This window comes from Lepidochelys kempii, chromosome 1 (assembly GCF_965140285.1).
Source record: "Lepidochelys kempii isolate rLepKem1 chromosome 1, rLepKem1.hap1, whole genome shotgun sequence".
NCBI lineage: Eukaryota > Metazoa > Chordata > Testudines > Cheloniidae > Lepidochelys > Lepidochelys kempii.
The window spans coordinates 167,915,974-167,935,706 of record NC_136380.1 but is presented as its reverse complement, the minus strand read 5'-3'; the positions used below and the strand labels follow the sequence as shown (position 1 = coordinate 167,935,706).

Genomic DNA, 19,733 nt, shown 5'->3' with positions numbered 1-19,733 from the left:
GAATAAGGAAGAATTATTCCCCACTTTCCTCATACACAAATGTCTGAAGAGTTTTGGCTCAAACGCTTGAGTAAAATTTACCTTCAGGCAGAGACCAACCCAGGAAAATTTCAGCTCAACAGACAAAAGTTTTGGAAAGCTATGAATATCTCAAAACACAGGGCTAGACTGAAAACACTTAGGCAACCCTGGATTGTAGTAATATTGATACTATACTTAAAGCACATACACAATTCTGTCAGAAAATCAAATTACATTTGCATGTTCCTTAAAAACGAAAGTTTTTCCTTTATGTTAATACATTAGGCTAAAATTAAAACAGTTCTAAAATTACTCAGTATTTACACTGAATATATGTATATCAAAGTTCACTACATGTGCATAAATTACCACTTAGTGGTTTTTCCAAATGGAAAACTATTTCACTAGTCTCCTCACATTTCAAAATGCAAAATTCTACAGAGTTTAAAAACAGAGAGGAAAAGATCGCTGGTTGATTCCTTACTTATATAGCATGTGGTAGACAGTGATTTGTACAGGTCTAGCTCTGAATAGCAGCAATGGAGATAATGTGTTTAACAAAGTCTGTAGGTTATCTGGGAGGTTTGTTTTCTGGCCAGCAACAAACTTGGCTGGCAGTTTGTGGTTCAACAATTGGTCCTTTGAAATGTATGTTAGAACTTCACCTAAGGACTTCAGGATAGAGTTCTGAAAGGATTTTTCAGATGCATCTTTGCTTTCCCCTGTTCGTAATGGAGAAAAACAGAAAATTACATTTGTAGCTCAGTTTGTTATGGTTACAACTGAGTTCAATCACAGACAACCACTTATCTAAATTATCCAAGACTAAATATTTTTAAAAATCCACATGCAATTTTATATCCCTTAAATATTTTTCACCGATTGTTGCTCGTCCATTATGAGTTAGTTAAATACTGTCTAACAACTATATGAATAGAGCACTCAATATAATAAAGTCAAACCTAGTCTGTCAGCTATTCTACTTAAAAATACCTCTACTCAGGTCACTTGTCCTATCAAGCTACTACCCTGCTTGTCATTGCCATATACTTGCCTGTGACTTTTACCAACAACGTTAACAGCAAGTTGTGAATGCCTTCACAAAAGAATTCCTTCCATTCACTGATCAGGTTCATAGGAAGATTTTTGATAGCCTCAGGAGTTGCTGCCTGGAAGTAAGCACTAAGGGCGGAAGCCAAGTCACAGCTGACACAGGCAAAAATTTGCACAAGTGGAACATGATAAAGCGAATGGTTTTCCCTTGTTGTCTGGAAAAAAAATGGCAGTAATTTCTTAGTCCTCACTCTGCTTTAAGACAGTCGTGTTATACTATATTTATACAGAGTTATATATCACTGCAGAATTTGTAGTTCATCAAGTGCTTTGAGATGTTTGATGGAAAAGCAAGTATTAGTTACCGCTACATATACTATATGAGAATCAGTAAATAAGACAAATCTGCGCTCACGCCACTTCAGAGCTCCTTGTATTTGACCTCACAAGGTTATTAAAAAACTTCTGCTGGATCCCAATGAAAGTAAATAAAATACAGTACAGGTGAGTCGCATCATACACGCATTTAACTTACGCGAATTCAACTATACGCGCTCAGCAAAAAAAAAAAGAAAAACACCAAGATACCTGTAAATAGCGCGGACAATTCCGCCCACCTTTCCACTCAATGAGCGTATGCCTTGGAGTCAGCGAGAGATGGGAGACGTGAATCTGCTGTTTCCACAGTCGGTCTCAGTTCCCGTGTGCCTCTCATAGTGTGAGCATCTCACCACGCTGAGTGTGATTCTAGTGTTTAAAGATACATATTTTTCGTACAACATGGCCCCTAAATGCAAGCCAACTACTTCATCTGGTGCTCAGCCGAAGAAACAGCAATCTGTTCCAACGCGGGAGGGAAAACTGGCTACGTTGGACTTATTGAGAGACAGTAAGTCGGTTTCCAATGTGGCACGTAAATATGGCCACAACGAATCTAGCATCCGTGCCATCAAGATTCGGGAGAGAGAAATTCGTCAAGCCGTGGCATCAAGTGCTCCAATAACTGCTAAGGTGACGAGCCAGGTGCATGATAAGACTTTAGTGAAGCCTGAAAAGGCATTAAACTTATGGCTGGAAGACATGAACCGTTAACATGTGCCTATCGATGGCAACACGTTGCAAGAAAAGGCTCTTAGCCTCTACGTGCTGTTCAAACCTCCTGCCAAAGAGGGACAGCCTTCTGATGAGAAGGAATTCAAAGCCAGCCAAGGTTGGCTTAACAGTTTTAGGAACTGCTTCAACCTCAAAAATGTGCAGACTACTAGTGAAGCTGCATCTGCCAATGAAGAGGCAGCAAAAGCCTACCCCGAACAATTAAAGAAAATCATAGAAGAAAAGGGCTATCTCCCGGAACAAGTTTTTAATGCTGACGAGACTGGGCTCTTCTGGAAAAAAATGCCCAACCACACTTGCATTTCGAAATCAGAAAGACAAGCCGCTGGTTTCAAAGCAGCTAAAGACTGTGTGACTGTGTTGTTTTGTGACAATGCGGCCGGGCATTTAGTAAAGCCGGGCTTGCTCTACAGGGCTGCAAATCCCCGTGCCCTAAAAGGCAAGAACAAAAATCTCCTGCCTGTGTTCTGGCAATCAAATAAAAAGGCTTGGGTGACGGCAGCATTATTTCTGGATTGGTTCCACAAGTGTTTCATTCCGGAGGTCAAGCGGTGCCTCAAAGAGAAAGGACTTGACTTTAAAGTGTTGCTGATCGTAGACAATGCTCCTGGCCACCCTGCAGCACTCCGGTTTGCGCATAACGACGCTGAAGTTGTCTTTCTCCCCCCCAATACCACCTCCAACCTCTTGACCAAGGCGTGATTCGCTGTTTCAAGGCCACGTACACAAGGCTTACGTTCTCACGGATACGTAGCGCTATGGATGCTGATCCCAATCTTAATGTGATGGAGTGTTGGAAGTCCTTCAACATTGCCGATTGCATCGCTTATATTAAACAGGCAATGGGTGCAATCAAGCCTGAAACAGTCAACGCATGTTGGCGAAATCTATGGAAAGAATGTGTGAATGATTTTAAGGGTTTCCCGACCATTGACAAAGAAGTGAAACGCGTTGTTCAGGTGGCCAGGCAAGTGAGTGGTGATGGCTTTGTCGACATCCTTGAGGAAGAAATTGAAGAATTAATTGAGAGCCACAGAGAAACATTGACTGACGAAGAGTTAGAGGAACTGATAAAATCGTCTACAGAAGACGAAGATGACGACGACGAACAGGAAGAGCCAGCAAGTTGGAATCTTCATAAATTTGCTAAAGTGTTCCAAGCAGCGAAACACTTGAATGATTTAATTTCTGAATACAATCCCTCTATGGAACTAAGCCTTAAAATAACATGTAGTATTACGGACGATTTGAGACCGTATCAAGAAATGTTTGAGCAGCTCAAGAGACAACAGTGACAGTTGCCGATCACCATGTTTTTCAAGGAAAAACAACCAGCAGCAGATGAGCCTACGCAAACTTCTTGAGCTGAACCAGAGCCCACCACTTCGTCTACGACTCGCTCTCCGTAACCCTAGCTCTCCGTCACCTCCATCTCCTGGATCGACATCAAGCCCTGATGACCCCCTGTAATTATAATTTTACACTACTGTATATTTTCCATATGTACTCTTTATTATATACTGTATATTACTGTATACATTATACATATTACTGTACAGGGTTGTATGCACAGTATACTGCATGGGCAATTTAAGGAATTTTCAAGGGTAATTTTGACTATACACGATTTTTGCCTTACGCGCTGACTTTAGAACCTAACCACCGCGTAAGATGCGACTCCACTGTAACTTTCCCCAGCTCTTATCAAGGTTTAGAATAATGGATTGTTTCCATTTTTACAGAACCCTTTTACATAATGATAGGCAGAAACTGCCACCAAGTGGATTCAAATAGTAATGTGTGTATTTGCAACACTAAACCTTACATGGCCAAGCAGGCCAGAACCATAGTTTGAAAAGCACCCCCGTTCCCTCCCTAATATAAAAACTTCATAAGCTTCATTCATTAAATCATTTCCACATTGTGGAAAACTTACGTTCAACCAGAAATTACTAAAATGGTGCTCATTCCCTTGGACAAAAATCAATCCCTTTCCTCAAATTGGGCTCCTGCTTTTATTTTAGTGTCAAGATCCACAAAAAGTACTATAACTAACTATAGAAAATCCTCTAAAATGACACGTCTATATAGGAAGTCCACAAATGTAGCTGCTACTATGTTTTGGGCTACTGTCTTTAAATTAACATCCATCCTTCCATTTTGTAATGATACTGGTGAAAAACGAATGTGTTTCTAGCCAAGGTAGATGATGCAACTACCTGTATAATATTATGTAAAGCACTTCCACACCCTTCAGATGAAAGCTGCTATAAGAACATACAGAGAAAGGTATTAAGGCTTAAATATCTGTTCGTTTGCCTCCTTATTTTAAATACAGAAAAAAACTAGTCGAGTGTCAAATTAATAGGTCTTGAATGTCATCTATTCTGAGAGTCCTATTTCAGGGTGCAATATACTGTTTAGCGATGATGCTTATCATTTTACCTCTAACCAAGCCAGCATGGAGCACATTACGAAGTCCCACTCATCGTCCATCAGTGGAAACGTGGAATATTTTAGCAACAGAGGAAAGTAACGGATCATCTCTATATTGAAACCAAGCAACTGAGGCGTTGCTTCTTTAAGATTGCTGCAACAGAAGTACAGAAGTTAAAACCCATACTCATTAATGCAGAGGAATAAAATATTTCTGTTCTAGCCTTAGTGTTTCCTCTTAGGCCAAATTCATATTCTATACTGGAATCTGCATAAGTGCTTAAAATACCCTTGCTTTCTTTGAAGTTAGTTCCTATGTAAACTAATAAGTCTATATGACAGGAACAAGATAAACCAACATGCAAACAAACAAGAAGTTCTGTGATTCTAGAAAGGCCACCAACTGCACATTATACTATCTATTTGCTCAAATAATAACCTAAAGTAAATCAGTAAATTTAGTAATTAAAACTACAGTTTGCCTTATACTCCAGGTCACAATTCAACATGGGTATACAAGATTTAATGATTTCCTGTAGCCAATAAAATATATGAATGAATCACACAGAGTTTAGTTTCAAGTGTGAGCACCTGGGTGTGCAAATCTCACAAGTTAATGCACAAATTGATACACAAACACCTACAACGACTGCCTACTTTAAATGCATAATGCAGGCACAATGAAATTCTCTTGCCAGTTTGTCCCCATTTCATTACATCATTACACAGATCTCTTCAGTAAACCCAAGATGGATGAACTTCAGACAAATGAAAGTATTTCTTCTCTGCATGTTAAGTCTTTGCTCAGATTTTCAGGCCCAGATTTCTAAAATACAGGTGCCTGAAATTCACCTCCCAAGTCTTTAGGTGTCTAAATAAGTGATCTGATCTTCAAAGTGCACGGTATTCAGAAACTGCTGGATGCGTAACACCTTTTGAAAATCCATCTATTTATTTAGGTTCTTCATCAAGGATGTAACCCCCAATCCTGAAAAGACATATGCATGTCCTTAACTTCAAGTATCCTAGTACTCTTACTGAACGGGAACTTTCAAAAATAGATTTTTATTTTTAAACTCTTTGTCCCTCTAAATAGGCTGTTTTAAAATACATAGTAAGAATTGGCTATGTTAAGTTATAGCAGAGTTACCCACCAGCTGAAAAGGAAGCTGTCCTCATTATCATTTCTCCATGACATGATTATTTTTAGTATTCCAGGCAGTAGCTCTCGACAATCAATGCTTCCACTATGTAAGCAGGAGTTTAAAATGGCAAGATATCCAAAAGCTCCTACAATACATGTAAAAAAGCACATAGAACACATTGAATGCTCTTGAATATATTCATGTATTTATTAACAAGACAACACCACCATAGGAAAGGAAAAATGCATATCCAATTACTACTTTACTTACATATACAAACATACAAAAATTTATTCTGGACAATATTTAGATCTCTCTTATTCTTTCAGGAGCTAATCCACTGTTATTACAACTAAATGCTCTGGTAAGTTTACACAGTTAATAATAAAAGTGATTCAAAAATGCAAACTCAGGTTCTAACACCACATTTATCCTTTGCAGCACAAAACAAAAAGAGTAATAGGTTAAACTATACATTTAATGAGATAATTAGGAAAAGAAAATATTACAATATGCAGAGTTAGCATAGCTCAAGGAAACTTGACACTCATGTTAACTGTGAACCCTTATTACTGCATTAATGTATTTTTTTAAATTTCCATTTTAAAAGAAAGAAGAAAATATGCATTTATACCTCCTGGAGAGCAGATACATTTTTTACAAACACCATACCAATGACGTGAGCATTCCATTAACTGCACCCTTTATATGTGCATGTCACCTCACACAAGATCTGGTGCTGTATTTACAAGAACTTTACCAGCTCTTTCATGAAGTAAGTAGAGTACAGAGTCAATGGGGAACTCATTCCTTGACTAAAGTTTAGAACACTGGGCACACATTCCTTGGCCAGGACCCACTGGCGAAATAGGATGGGGGAGAATGGGTCATGTGGACCAGAGGAGCTGACTGGGAATCTATTCTCCTCAATCACAGAGGACTGTGCCGAAGAGATACATGGGGATCTCCTATACAACCAGGGAATAGTCTGAGGACCCACTCCATTGTTATCTACGTAAAATTTCCCAGGTCAGGCCCTGGTGGCCAAAATACAGTCTCAGAAGCAAAGACAGAGAGCCCAGAAAATTTTAACTGAATGTATAACCCAAGGATAATATAGTCAAATACACACTAGTTGTGGGGAAAATAAAGAATCTGATGGGGCAGGAAAATTCAAGATTTTGATCAACTGTTCCCCCTTAACCAGTGTTTAAAAATTCATACTTACAAAGCCTTTACAATATGTCTATTTGCAAGTGCTCACCTGAAGATACAACACAGTTTTGCCCAAATGGTCATGAATTTGTTTTAACAATGCTAAGATTTTCAAATTCAGCAAGAGATATACTCCTCACTGAGGAATAGTGACATGACAAGTTTTTATGTAGCTTCGTCAATAAGAGCATGGCCAAAAATGAATGAAAACAAGGAAGAAGAGGGAGGAAGAGTGTTTTGTTTTTTATTTTAACTACACCATATTCAAACACCTGAAAGGATTTTGCTTATACTTTCCCACACAATTCTACTTTGGGCAGAAATCCAACTATAAAAAGTTTAGGCTCAAAAGCAGTGGTTCTCAAAATAGGGCCGCCACAGGTTCGGCTGATCACTGCTCCCACTGGCCGCGGTTCGCCACTCTAGGCCAATGAGGGCTGCAGGAAGGGTGGCCAGCACATCCCTCGGCCCCCGCCGCTTCCCGCAGCCCCCATTAGCCTGGAGCAGCGAACCGCGGCTAGTGGGAGCCACGATCGGCCGAACCAGTGGACGCGGAAGGTAAACTTAGCGGCCCGGCCCGCTAGGGGCTTTCCCTGAACAAGCGGCAGCCCTAGTTTGAGAACCACTGCTCAAAAGGGTAATTTTTCAGGAAGTTACACATTTTCAAAAGTGACATAGGGCACTTAGGAGTCTAAGTCACATTAATTCCCACTGCAACACTGAGCAGTGCTATGCCTAAATACCATAAAAATCTGGACCTGGGTCATTTGCCTCCCATTCTGGATGGGCCACGTGGGTAATAGTTATATATATGAGAACAGTCCTTAATAGTTTATAAAACCGTTGGTACAACATGTAATCAGAAGACATAATAAGCTGACAACTGAAGATAATGCATTTTCATTCCACTAACAACACTTTGTTTGTAGTAAACAGTTGCCTTATCAAATAGTCTATGAAGCATTACTACGAAGAAATTAATTACGTCATCCCACCTTAAATTAATAAACCAAACTGGCTGAAGAGTGTATAGTTATATTACTGACCATCAGTACCGACGAGGTCGGTTTGCATACATGCCATAAGTTTAGCAGTACACTGGATAACTAGTTCTTCCTTTTCTTCTTCAGGTAAAAATGGAGACAGGCTCTGAACTGTATGCAAGTTGCCTTCTGATAATGGGAAAAACCTGTTCATGTAAATGAGATGCCAAGAATGAAACGGGGAAACAAAAATCATTTTTATTATATGAAAATGTAAATTGGCTCCTGGGAATCATGGATCAAAGAAAGATTATTTCATATTCTGCTTCTTTCAGGCCATTTATATAAGTAAATTGCATTTCTTTTACACTGCATATATAAATGATAAATAGTACCCATTCTACATATTTCATTCATCAGAACCAGTAGCAACACAGTATCATCAACAACATTAACTCACAACTACAAGGAATTATGAATTGTAGTATTAGAATACCCTTCTGTCATCATATAAAGTTGTTTTATTTCACTGGATGCAATATTCTTTGTATGGATCAATCTAACCATGGCTAAGGCCCAAAGTCTTCCACACTCTTTTGATCTACAGAAGAAAAAGGAAAAAAAGAACTATTTAATTTACATGTAGATTGTATACACGCACCCTACATATGTGACCATATCAAGGAAAAGACCTTAACGAAAGAAGTCAGAATGAAATCACATCAGTAAAAGCGATCTCTGTAATAGATCACATCAATAAAAGTAATAATCTCTGTAGTGCAAATGCCAAAGCCAGAATAAATCAGGAATGTTATATTTCATCAAGTATTTTCTAAATCTGTACCTACCTGTTAAATAATATCTGCAGAAGGTTGGTGGTATTACCAAATGCACTTAAGTCCTCATATGTAATACTGATTACTTGAAGCATGTTGAGAAATTCAAGGAGGAGACAAGGAGGATCATCAAGTTCTTCAATCCACTGCAATGAGTACAGCAGTTCTGCAACTAATCAAACCAACAAAAGTATCGGTTTTAAAATAAGCCTGGTGTATGCGGGGAGCCTCCACTTACATTTCCATGTATCTTGGTAACTCAACACAAAACAGCTTACATTCACACATAACTTCAGGTGCTCAGAGGAATGAGCTGGCACCAAGACTTATGTACTTTGGGGTTAACAATAGGTAATAATACATGATTAATTTAAGCTATTCTAGATGCTTAGGCACTATTAAAATGAAGAAAAAAAAAAAAAGCATGGAAAGGACTCTAGTTAGTGACTCCTCTTCTACACCTTCGTATTATCTTACTCTTCTTGGCTCTAATTTTCCTGGCTGCTGCTCCTAAAGTAGGCAGTCAAGACCGAATTTCAGATAGTAACCCCAGTCTGAAGTTAAAACCAGTTCTTGAATTAGTGTGTTTGTTTCTTCTTCGTCCTCTTATAAAGGACCATACTGAGAAGTTACATGTCTCTTCAATAGCAGCAGCAGAACAACATGGAGTGGCATCACTACTTCATAAAATGCACAACATCCATGGTCAGATCTGATTTAAGAACATGAAAATAATTAAGCCACTTCACAAGTAAAAGTGACTGAACAAGAGGGAGGTACGGATAGAGTGATGAGGAAAAGAAAAATGATTGCAATAACGTCTCCAATCTCATGCCTAACACTCAAAACGTACCAATACGCTATCATGGATACATTGCATGTATGCTCACCATGCAACAGGCAGTGTTTTGGGATAGCCGGTATTTTGACAAAGAACTATTTTTACCTCAGTGTATGCTAAGAGGTTAGTTGAGAGAGTATGAATACAAGAAAAAAATGTAAAACAAGAAGGGTTCTAGATATATAAACACCACACTAAAAGATACTTGTGGACTTAAAGCAGGATCAGAGCAACAACTGTAAAAGATACAGGATAAAGAAATAATGTCAGTTAGCTATATTCCAAACCTTTCATTAATAACTGCTTCCACCAATTGATACAATCTGGTTTACAACTACTATATAAAATCAACTGCTCTTTAGTTTTACCATTCTTACTTACTTATCTTCTCAATTTTCTTCCTTTCTGCATCGTGGTTTTCAAACACCACCCCGTGTTCCTGTATAAGTAGTGCCATTTTACTTAACAACGCTGCAGTGCACAGATGGTTTGGAAGTTTAGTTGTTTTGCATAGCTTAACCTCTGTTCCTGAATGCTCACAGTTCACGCTCAGTCTTCCTTCCAAAAGAGGCTTGTGTAACCACTGTAACGAACACAAGAAAGGAGCTGTCCACAATTACTTGCAACTTTTACAGAATAATATAAAGACTTAGGCATTTGTAAAAAAGAAAAGGAGGACTTGTGGCACCTTAGAGAATAATCAATTTATTTGAGCATAAGCTTTTGTGAGCTACAGCTCACTTCATCGGATGCATTTATGTAACTTTTCAGATTCAAAATTACTTACAATGTCACTTAAAGTTCCCACACTGAGATTCCCACGTGTTCATAACAATAGCCCGTAAAGGTACCCTAACTGGAGAACTATTCCCAACACAGGTCTAACTGCTGTAGCAAGGTTATTGGTAAGGGATTTCTAATTTAAATTTAAAGTCCTTTTCTGTCTAATTTCAATCATATTGCCAACCAAATTAAAAAGACACTTGTAACTTCAAAATTGCATTTATGTCTGAAAATTGTATACACAGTATAGTTGCAAGTAATACTATGAGTATTATACCCAGACAGTAGTTAAGGAAAAATAGATTTATGTTTTTTTCAGTTTACTCTGCCTATTTGACAGCACTTTGAGGACAGTAAGTTTCACTGTTTTCTCTCTATAGCCACTAAATCAGTTGAAAAGACTATAAACAGCAGCAGAGGAACAACACAAGTCTTATAAAAGGATTATTTTTACACAGGATTTACTTTTAAGAGGTCACTATCAGAAACTGCATTTTTTAACCCAGTAAATTGCAAAGTAAAGCAAGTTGACAATGTCCTTTAAACAGTATTTTATGTAGAATCCAAAAGCAGGGGAGTTTTTATATTTGCAAATTTTGTATAGCATCATTAGGGATACAACAGCCTAAATGTTCTGTGCATATATGGCCCTCATACGCATGCACATACCCCTACCTTCCCCTCCAATATGGAAAGGGACTCATCCACCTCTGCTGCTTTCTCATCTGGACCTTGAACTACAAGCTTCTGAGCACTTTGGCCTTGTTCCAGCTCAGCACTTAAACATGTGCTTAATTGTAAATATTCACTGACTTCGATGGGACTATTCCTATATGTACAGATAAGCATGTGCGTAAGTGTTGTGCTGGATCATGGCCAGAGTAGCACAGCACCACGCAGCATTTTGCCCCTGGACCTCACAAAGTTGAGGAGGTAGAAACTAGACAGGCAACAGAAAGAGAGGCATACTTCACATCATTTCCAACCACACTGCTCCAGAGATTAAGCAGGAAAGATTACAGAGAAAGCAGCCCAGGTTGTACATATAGCAGCTATTTCACTGTGCAGTAGCTTTCAGACTGCAGTCGTTTTCATACCTCAGTGGGTAGAGATTCTCGCAACTTTTCCCATTCAGAGCTGTTTGGAGTAATACATCCAAAATAAGCTTCTAGAAGACAACCAGACAGTTCACCAGCTTCCAGTAGCTTAGTCAACAAATCATTAACTGCAGAGATCAAAACCTGAAGGCTGAAAAAGTGGAAAAAAAATTCTTCCTGAGAAATTAAGCACAATCATGTGACAACAAGATAAGACATTTCACATCAGTACCAGGCCACATCAATGGCTTTTCACTTTGCATTTTAGGTCATGCTCTTACCTCACAGACAGAATAATAAACATTTTCATTATTTAGGACTTACGTATAGGCAGATGCTGTAAAAGCATTAGTTTTGAATTGATTATTTCATATTTTAATATCCCAAAACCAACAGATATGCAGTAAACATAGTTACCTTTTAACATCCAAAGAGGAAAACTGAATTTGATTCCTGACCCACAATGCAGATTTATGCAAGAAGGTGCTCTGTTTCTGCATATAGCCAACCTCATGCACAAGTGAATTGAGGCCAGACAACCAAGTGTGCTTTAGTTTATTGACAAGTAAATCTAAACACAAAAAATAAAGTAATTAAAACATGAACTGCAGAATTACAAACTGCATAATGGTGGGCACATTCACTACATCACTGCTCTGTTAACATGTGAAGTAGTGTTTCTCAAACTTTTTAGGTTGGTAACCAATTATTTGAAGTCAAAAATGTGCAGGACCCTCTTACATTTACTATAAAAGTAAGTAAAACATGTATATAATTATCACACACACACCTTGAAAAGTCAAGCATACAAAAGTTGTTAGGAAATGTCAGAATTAAGGATGCCTGAGCAACCTTAATTTGGCCATCTTGTGCATATGTATTATGATATCGTTTTTAATTACATGGAATCATAGAAATGTAGGCCTGGAAGAGACTTGAAGAGGCCATCAAGTCCAGCCCCCTGCACTGAGGCAGGGCCAAGTAAACATGGACTATCCCTGTTGGTGTTTGCTCCCAGTGTATTTGAAGAACCTCTTCTTATTGCCTCTTATGTCCCTTGCTAGGTATAACTCACTTTGTGCTTTAGCCTTTCCTATTTTGTCCCTACATGTTTATGCTACTCTTCTGTATTCCTTCTTAGCAATTTGTCCAGATTTCTACTTTTTGTAAAATTCTTTTTTGATTTTCAGGTCATTAAAGAGCTCCTGATGCAGCCATACTGGCCACTTCCTAGTCTTCCTATTGGGATAGTTGGCAGTTTGTGTGTTTAATATGGTCTCCTTGAGAAACTGCCAGCTCTCCTGAACTCCTTTATCTCTTAGATTTTCTTCCCATGGGATGTTACCTACCAGTTCTTTGACTTTGTTAAAGTCTGCTTTTTTAAAGTCCATTATTCTTATTCTGCAGCTCTCACTCCTTCCTTTCCCTAGGATCGTTTTCATGATCACTTTCACCCAAACTGCCATCCAACCAGGGGCGCTGGAACAATCTGTATAGTGGGGGTGCTGAGAGCCACTGAACCAAACTGTAACACCCTGTATATGATGGAAACCACTTCAAGACAGGGGGTGCGGCAGCACCCCCCACACGCTAGTTCCAGTACTACGCATCCAACAGTTTCATAACCAATTCAGAATTAAGTATAAAACAGCTGTCCACCTGGTTACTTCCTCCACTTTCTGAAACAAAAAGTTGTCCCCAAATCACTCAAAGAACTTATTGGACATTTTGTGTTTTGCCATTTTATTTTTCCAACAGATGTCTGGTAGTTCAAGTCCCTCATGACCACATACTATTTTTCCCCACAGGACCCCAGCCTTAGTCAGTGCACAGAATGGATGGTGCTCACTTAATGAGCAGCCACTCACTATTTTATTTTCTCCTCATTGTTCACTTGTGATCCCCGGCCTTATTTACTGCACATATGGTGCTCTTTACTATATCATCAGAGTGTTTCACAAATACTAATGCATTTATTTTTACAACACCCCAGTGAGATAAGGGTGTAGCATTATATTCATTTTACAGACGGGGAACTAAAGCACAGAGAGATTAAGGTAAAAAGTATTCATTAAATTTGAGATGCACAAAATCTGATTTTTCAGAGTACAAAGAATTATACAGCAATGTTCAAAGCACAGCTCTCATTGACTTCAGTTGCAACTGTGAATGTTTAGCAAATCAGACCCTAGTTCTCGGCGAATCAGACACTGGAGTCTCAAACCAAGCATACAGGGAAAAAAAAACACACTGCTACACCAAACTTTAAAAAACAAACAAAAAAACCCCAAAAAACACAGGTGGTCATGATGCGACTTGATTAGCATCACATAGGAACTCTGTTGCAGATGCAGGGACAGACTCCAATTCTCCAGGACAACATTCAACTGCCTTAACCATGAGACCCCTCCTTCTTCTTCCTGCAATCCCTTCCTTCATTTATTCCACACCTTCCAACTTCTTCAACAAATAAAGCAGGGGTCCCACAGGCAACATCTCCTTCAATACGCAACCATTGTCATTCTCAGTAACAATTCATAGTCATTCTATGACTATCTGTTGTCATCATGGACCAGGAAAAGAAAGCAAAAATGAGTCTATAGCCTGGGGATTAGGGCACTCACCAGAGAGGAAGGAGATCCAAGTTCAAAGTCCTGGCTCTAATGACTAATTATTTATTAAAAAGTAGAACAGCTTCATGAGAAGAGAATGAGAAAGCCCCATATCAAAATATCCTATAGACCAGTAGCTAGGGCACTCCCCTGCAATGTGGGAGACCCAAATCCCGCCTTCTCATCAGGCAGAAGGGAGAACTGAATTCAGGTTTCCCATATCCTAAGTGATTGCCTTGACCAATGGGCCACAGTGTAAAAGGGAAGTACCACCACCAGCACCTGTTCTTGAATCCTTTCCTTTTGTCAAAATGTCTGAAAGTCTAAATAAAGTTTTTCAGGTCAAAACAAAATGTTTCAACATTACCAAAATGTTATGACTTCTTCAGTTTGGTCAAAACTATTTGGCAAATTAGAGAATAGTTTTGGTCAACCAGAAACTGCAAGTATTCATCTGAAAAATGTTGCACAGCTCTAGCTATCACTGAACAATTGAGAAACATTGATCCTGCTTTATGTGAATATTACTTGGAGTTATGGGGGGTTTTTTGCATAAAATCTTAAATTTCTGGAGGTGGCTTTTCTCTACTACTGCCATGAAGATCAATCTTTAATACAAACCAACACTAAACACACATGCAAATATAATCAGAAAAATAAATGTTCCAAAGTCAGATTTTTAGTTTGCAAAGTAATTCTTGCATTGGGTTACCTGGCAAGTGCGTAGCGTCCTGGCTCTGAGCACACAGTTGGAAAATAGTGAACAACAAGTCTTCGGAAGATGTCATCAGTAAGCACCCTTTAACTGAGCTGAAAAAGTTAGATGCTACATCACATATGAACGATACTGATGGTTCAGTATTTCCAGCTTCAGAAAGATCCTTAGCTTTTGAAAGAGCTGCTTGAAGTTTATCAATAATTCTTTCAACATAAATTTCACCAATCAAGGACTCTATTAAAAAAAAAAAAGAGAGACTTTATGATTACTCTGTGACAAGTAAGATCCTACGGAAGCCATCAGATGCTATAAACAGTGTCTGCCTGCTTTTCCAGATTCACTAATCTTGAAAGCAAGATCAAGGGGAGAGCCTGCTTTAATTTGTGCTAAAGCTTGATTCATTTCACTCTGGTCAAAGATGTCCTCGCTCTTCAACACCTGATGGAACACACCCAACATATTCTTGGTAGTTTGTTACACAGGCACTCTGCACAAAATCATAGAGTATCAGGGTTGGAAGGGACCTCAGGATGGTATACGTCCAGTAATACCTCCAGTCCCATAGCCATCCACTGAAATGCCTGACCCTGACTCATGATAAGGCAAACATTCAATCCTGGAGCACCGCATTAGGTCATTTAAACCGACAAATCTGTCTGACTACTTTTCTGGAGTGGCGAGCAAGTTTCCCGCACCTTCCTCTGGGACCCAACAGCAAAACACAATAGTATTATGAAGATCTATCTATTCTACAGTATGCATTCATCTTACTGGTGCATCTCTTAGGAAATTATGAACCACTTCTTGGGCACCAAAAAGAATTCAGCCTTCAAATAAACTAGGAAACATTACTGCAAGCATTTTAATAAATACCAGCAAGCTAAACAAAATGATAGCATTATAAATACATTGACTTTAAAATTGGGTAACACAGCAGAATATGAAACTCATTAATACCGAGGTGTATGTGACACTTGCCACACAAGAGAAGCAAAAGGTGGAACAGGTAGTTACTCACAAAGGTGTACCCTACATCTCTCAGTGTATGTGCCCCAAATAAGTAGATTTAGGACTTATAAATTGTTTCTGTTGTCTGAGGTCAGAGGGCTCTGATGTGGATCCATAACCCTTCTGATTTGACACTACTTTTTGAACAGTAAACTTCAGATTGTATGGTCTATTCCGCAGTTGATCATTTAGTAAAACCAATCTTTGCACTGAAGAATTATACAATTAGAGAACAGGAAAATCTAAAAAGAAAGAAGATTAACACTAATCCTGTCAACAGGTGCATGGAAATGGAAGGATATCCAGTCACTATTCCAGGTTAGTTTTAATGAAATTAAAAGGACATAGTATACTAGCTCAGGTAAATATAAACAGAGAAGCAGCTAGAGGTTACAAAATGTGATAGGGTGAAAAACCTCAAGAAGTTCTTTTTCTTTTTTTCCGAGTAGCAATTCACCTACCATTTTTAACATGCTGTGATAATACCAAGCTCAGGAGGGTCCACCTTTCTGAACAGTACAATTCCGATGAGGCTGTTGTGGCTTTCAAACCCTTATAGCACAGATCATCTGCTAGTATTACGAGCTTCTCCCCTAGTACATCGCCTTTCAGCCACCCAGAGACTAATGAATGTTTCACTGAGTCCGAGCATGCCTGAATTACAAGACAATAACTATTTTTGCAAGGTTAATAACTTTAAGGGTATAGGATTAGTATGTATTAGCCTTTATACATTAATGCCAAGTTATAATGTCAGTGTTTTTTCAGAAACTAATGCCAAGTTATATACTGGGGGAAAATTCTGCTAGGTGATGAGCCAATTATTATTATAAATAATAAAAAAGAAAAAATAGGAAGGAATTTTGAAGTGTGAGGCATCCATAAGTGAGGAGGGATGACATTGATACTGGGCATCACAAGATCTGGGTTCAGTTCCCAGCTCTGCTACCAACTTCACATATCACTTCAGGCAAGACACAAATTCCTCTGTGCTTCTGTTCCCTATCTGTAAAAATGGGGATAATAATACTTTACTTCACAGGCATGTTGCAAGAATAAATGTATTAATGTTTGTGAGTTGCTCAGATAATATGGCAATAAACACTATACAAATGCCTATAAAGTAAAATAACTTGGTCCTAATTAGTCAGTATTTCTGGGGTTTCCAAATAGTGGTTGAATTTACACATCATTCTTTCTAAAGTATATATGCACAGTGTTATCCTGTTTTGTAGAGACTAAATGGTTCAGGGGAATGGAAATCTGTATAACATCATGCCACACAACTGACCACATTAGAGATTCTTATCTATGAATGAAAAAGGAGCCCGTCTATATCAGAGATGAGATATACTGAAGATGGAAGTTTACAATACAGGCAATGCAGTGCCTCTATCAGTGGTTTTCAAACTTTTTGTATTGATGACCCTTTTCACACAGCAAGCCTCTGAGTGTGACCCCCCCCACGCCCATATAAATTAAAAACAGGAAGAAGGGGGTAATTTAATTTTATGGGGGCTCAGGGCCGTCAGCAACCCCAGTTTGAGAACCCCTGAAGGAAGTGCTTCAGTTTCTAATGCTATCTACCATGGGCTTGTGAGAGAGGTGCTATATTTAAGTTATAAAAAAACAGCACTGTTTCAAATTTAATTATTACTAGATTTTCAAACTACGAAAATCAGACTAGTTTGTAGTCTACTCCAGTTTACCTATCACTTAAAGATTGGAAAGTATCCAAAAGTATGCATGCAAAATAAGAATAAAATTCCCAAAGAAGATACCTTTTGAATTACTTGTAGGAAAATACTCCATTTCAGATCCATCTAGTGGAAAAACAAATAAATAAAAATATAGTTAATAAAACATATTCCATTAGGAAAACAAAGCTTAATGCAATCTCTATTTATTGTCTAATTTTAATTTCTGAAAAGGATGTGTAGAAGTTGTCAAGCCTTAGTAGCGAGCAAAGATTAACCCATAATTATGACTATTTAGCAGCCAATAATCAATGAAAGAAATTATAATTGCCCAATTCCACAGCAACCTAAGTTTTCCCCATCAACTAGATCAAAATGGGTAGAAGTCACTGTGGTTAAGAGAAAAGGAGTACTTGTGGCACCTTAGAGACTAACCAATTTATTTGAGCATGAGCTTTTGTGAGCTACAGCTCACTTCATCGGATGCATGCCGATGAAGTGAGCTGTAGCTCACGAAAGCTCATGCTCAAATAAATTGGTTAGTCTCTAAGGTGCCACAAGTACTCCTTTTCTTTTTGCGAATACAGACTAACACGGCGGTTACTCTGAAACCTGTGGTTAAGAGAAAAGCTACAGGTTAATACTATAAATCATATTGTATGAAGAAAAAAGGTGGTAATTTAGGAACAAAAATCTAAAGATGTATTCATTATTTTCAGTACAGTATATTTATATCAAGTGAGAGGGATAAGCATATCAATGTCATAACACCTTTCCTAGTATTCGAATTCCAAACTCTCTTAATTCCATCTTCCCTTTGTCAGATTTATCCAAAACAAATATGTTACTCTGAGTCAGAATACATTTTCCAGATCCAAAATCACTATTATTCTCATTCTCTGTTGTAGCCCACAGGATAGTCATTATATAAATTCTTCTATTTGCAAAGTAAAAAAGGAAGTCTTACCTTAGTTAAGTCATCAAGAATATTTTTTCTTTCTGTATTATTGTTACAACACCTAAGGACACTATACAAAATATCAACCAGAAAATCTGTCTCTTTCCTCCAGTCTTCTTTCAACCAAGCTATTAAATTCTGATGCAGAAACTGTACTGATGGATTTTCATGCTGAAGTTTTACATCTTCCTGGGATTCAGTCTGAGCAGCATTCACACCATTTTCCTGCTCTAGCAGCACTTGAAAAACTCTGCTAGAAGGGAAGGAGTTGAGCAGAGCAGAGAGAAACTTTAAGTGCCGATCAGACTTTTGTTCACTGATATACACAATACTCAGTTCAGCGAGGATACAGACTAAATCTTCTAAAGGTTCTTTCCTTAGAAACAAAATATGTGGTGGATCAGTCAGTATTTCAGATTCACCATTATTTGTCACTTCAGCAGACTTCCCATTCTCTGTGTTTCTTTCAGATTCATTCTCATCTGTAAATCTGATCTTTATGGTTCTTCTTTTGCTTGGTTTCACAGAGCTCTCTGGGCTCTGCAGAATTTGTAGCATACAGGATATAGCAACCAAAGATTTCTCATCAGCATCTGCTGCATCAACATGGAGTACGTACATTTTTGAGAGACTGTCCCAGAAATTAGACAAGAGTCTCCGGAAAGTTACAGCTGTGCCATCATCATTTAAGATTTCTGTCTTTGTTTCCCAGGAGCTCAATATTTCTGCTATTTGGTAAAACAATGGACCAATTTGTAACCTGGTCTCTTTAAGCACAGCTTCAATGAGAGGAACTAGCTACAAACAGAAATGCAAGAAAGTTTTAGTAACTAAATATTTACACAACTGGACAACAGTTTTAATATTAACAATCTCAGGAAGCTCTGCAAAATAAAGTGTTTAACATCTATTAAATATCAATTTAACAGCAATCCTGAAAACAGAATTGGCAAAACGTCTAACCCACCCAACCTACCCTGATATTCTATGATTCTATTAAACATTTACAGACCCCTATCCATTACATTTATACTTTATTGTTAAAGACATTGGGGTTTCAGTCAAAAATTCTGCACTCTGTCAGGTTTGGTTTTATGGGAAGGAGGATATAGAAACACAGCTAAAAGTTATTTTTTCTTAACTTCTCTGGGATTTTTTTTTTATTGGTGAATACATTTGCATTGACGTGTTTCACAATTTTGTTCAAGTTAAAATTG

At 38.2% G+C, this 19,733-nt stretch overlaps 1 protein-coding gene across 2 annotated transcripts in view; it reads right to left on the bottom strand.

The window, feature by feature from the left end:
* The window catches only part of LTN1 (listerin E3 ubiquitin protein ligase 1), a 46,470-nt gene that overhangs the window by 13,144 nt on the left and 13,593 nt on the right, over positions 1-19,733 (bottom strand). For both annotated transcript variants that reach the window (XR_012161199.2, XM_073362945.2), the window contains exons 10-23: positions 18,526-19,314; positions 17,643-17,684; positions 16,323-16,515; positions 14,848-15,087; positions 11,941-12,094; positions 11,524-11,674; positions 10,025-10,226; positions 8,815-8,974; positions 8,463-8,567; positions 8,030-8,172; positions 5,778-5,913; positions 4,633-4,777; positions 1,076-1,289; positions 506-743 (exon numbers count right to left, since the gene is read on the bottom strand). Coding sequence is in view for 1 of the 2 variants with exons in the window: in XM_073362945.2 (XP_073219046.1) it covers positions 506-743; positions 1,076-1,289; positions 4,633-4,777; positions 5,778-5,913; positions 8,030-8,172; positions 8,463-8,567; positions 8,815-8,974; positions 10,025-10,226; positions 11,524-11,674; positions 11,941-12,094; positions 14,848-15,087; positions 16,323-16,515; positions 17,643-17,684; positions 18,526-19,314 (2,912 nt within the window). In the remaining variant the exon portion in view is untranslated. The remainder of the gene's footprint in view (positions 1-505; positions 744-1,075; positions 1,290-4,632; positions 4,778-5,777; positions 5,914-8,029; positions 8,173-8,462; positions 8,568-8,814; positions 8,975-10,024; positions 10,227-11,523; positions 11,675-11,940; positions 12,095-14,847; positions 15,088-16,322; positions 16,516-17,642; positions 17,685-18,525; positions 19,315-19,733) is intronic.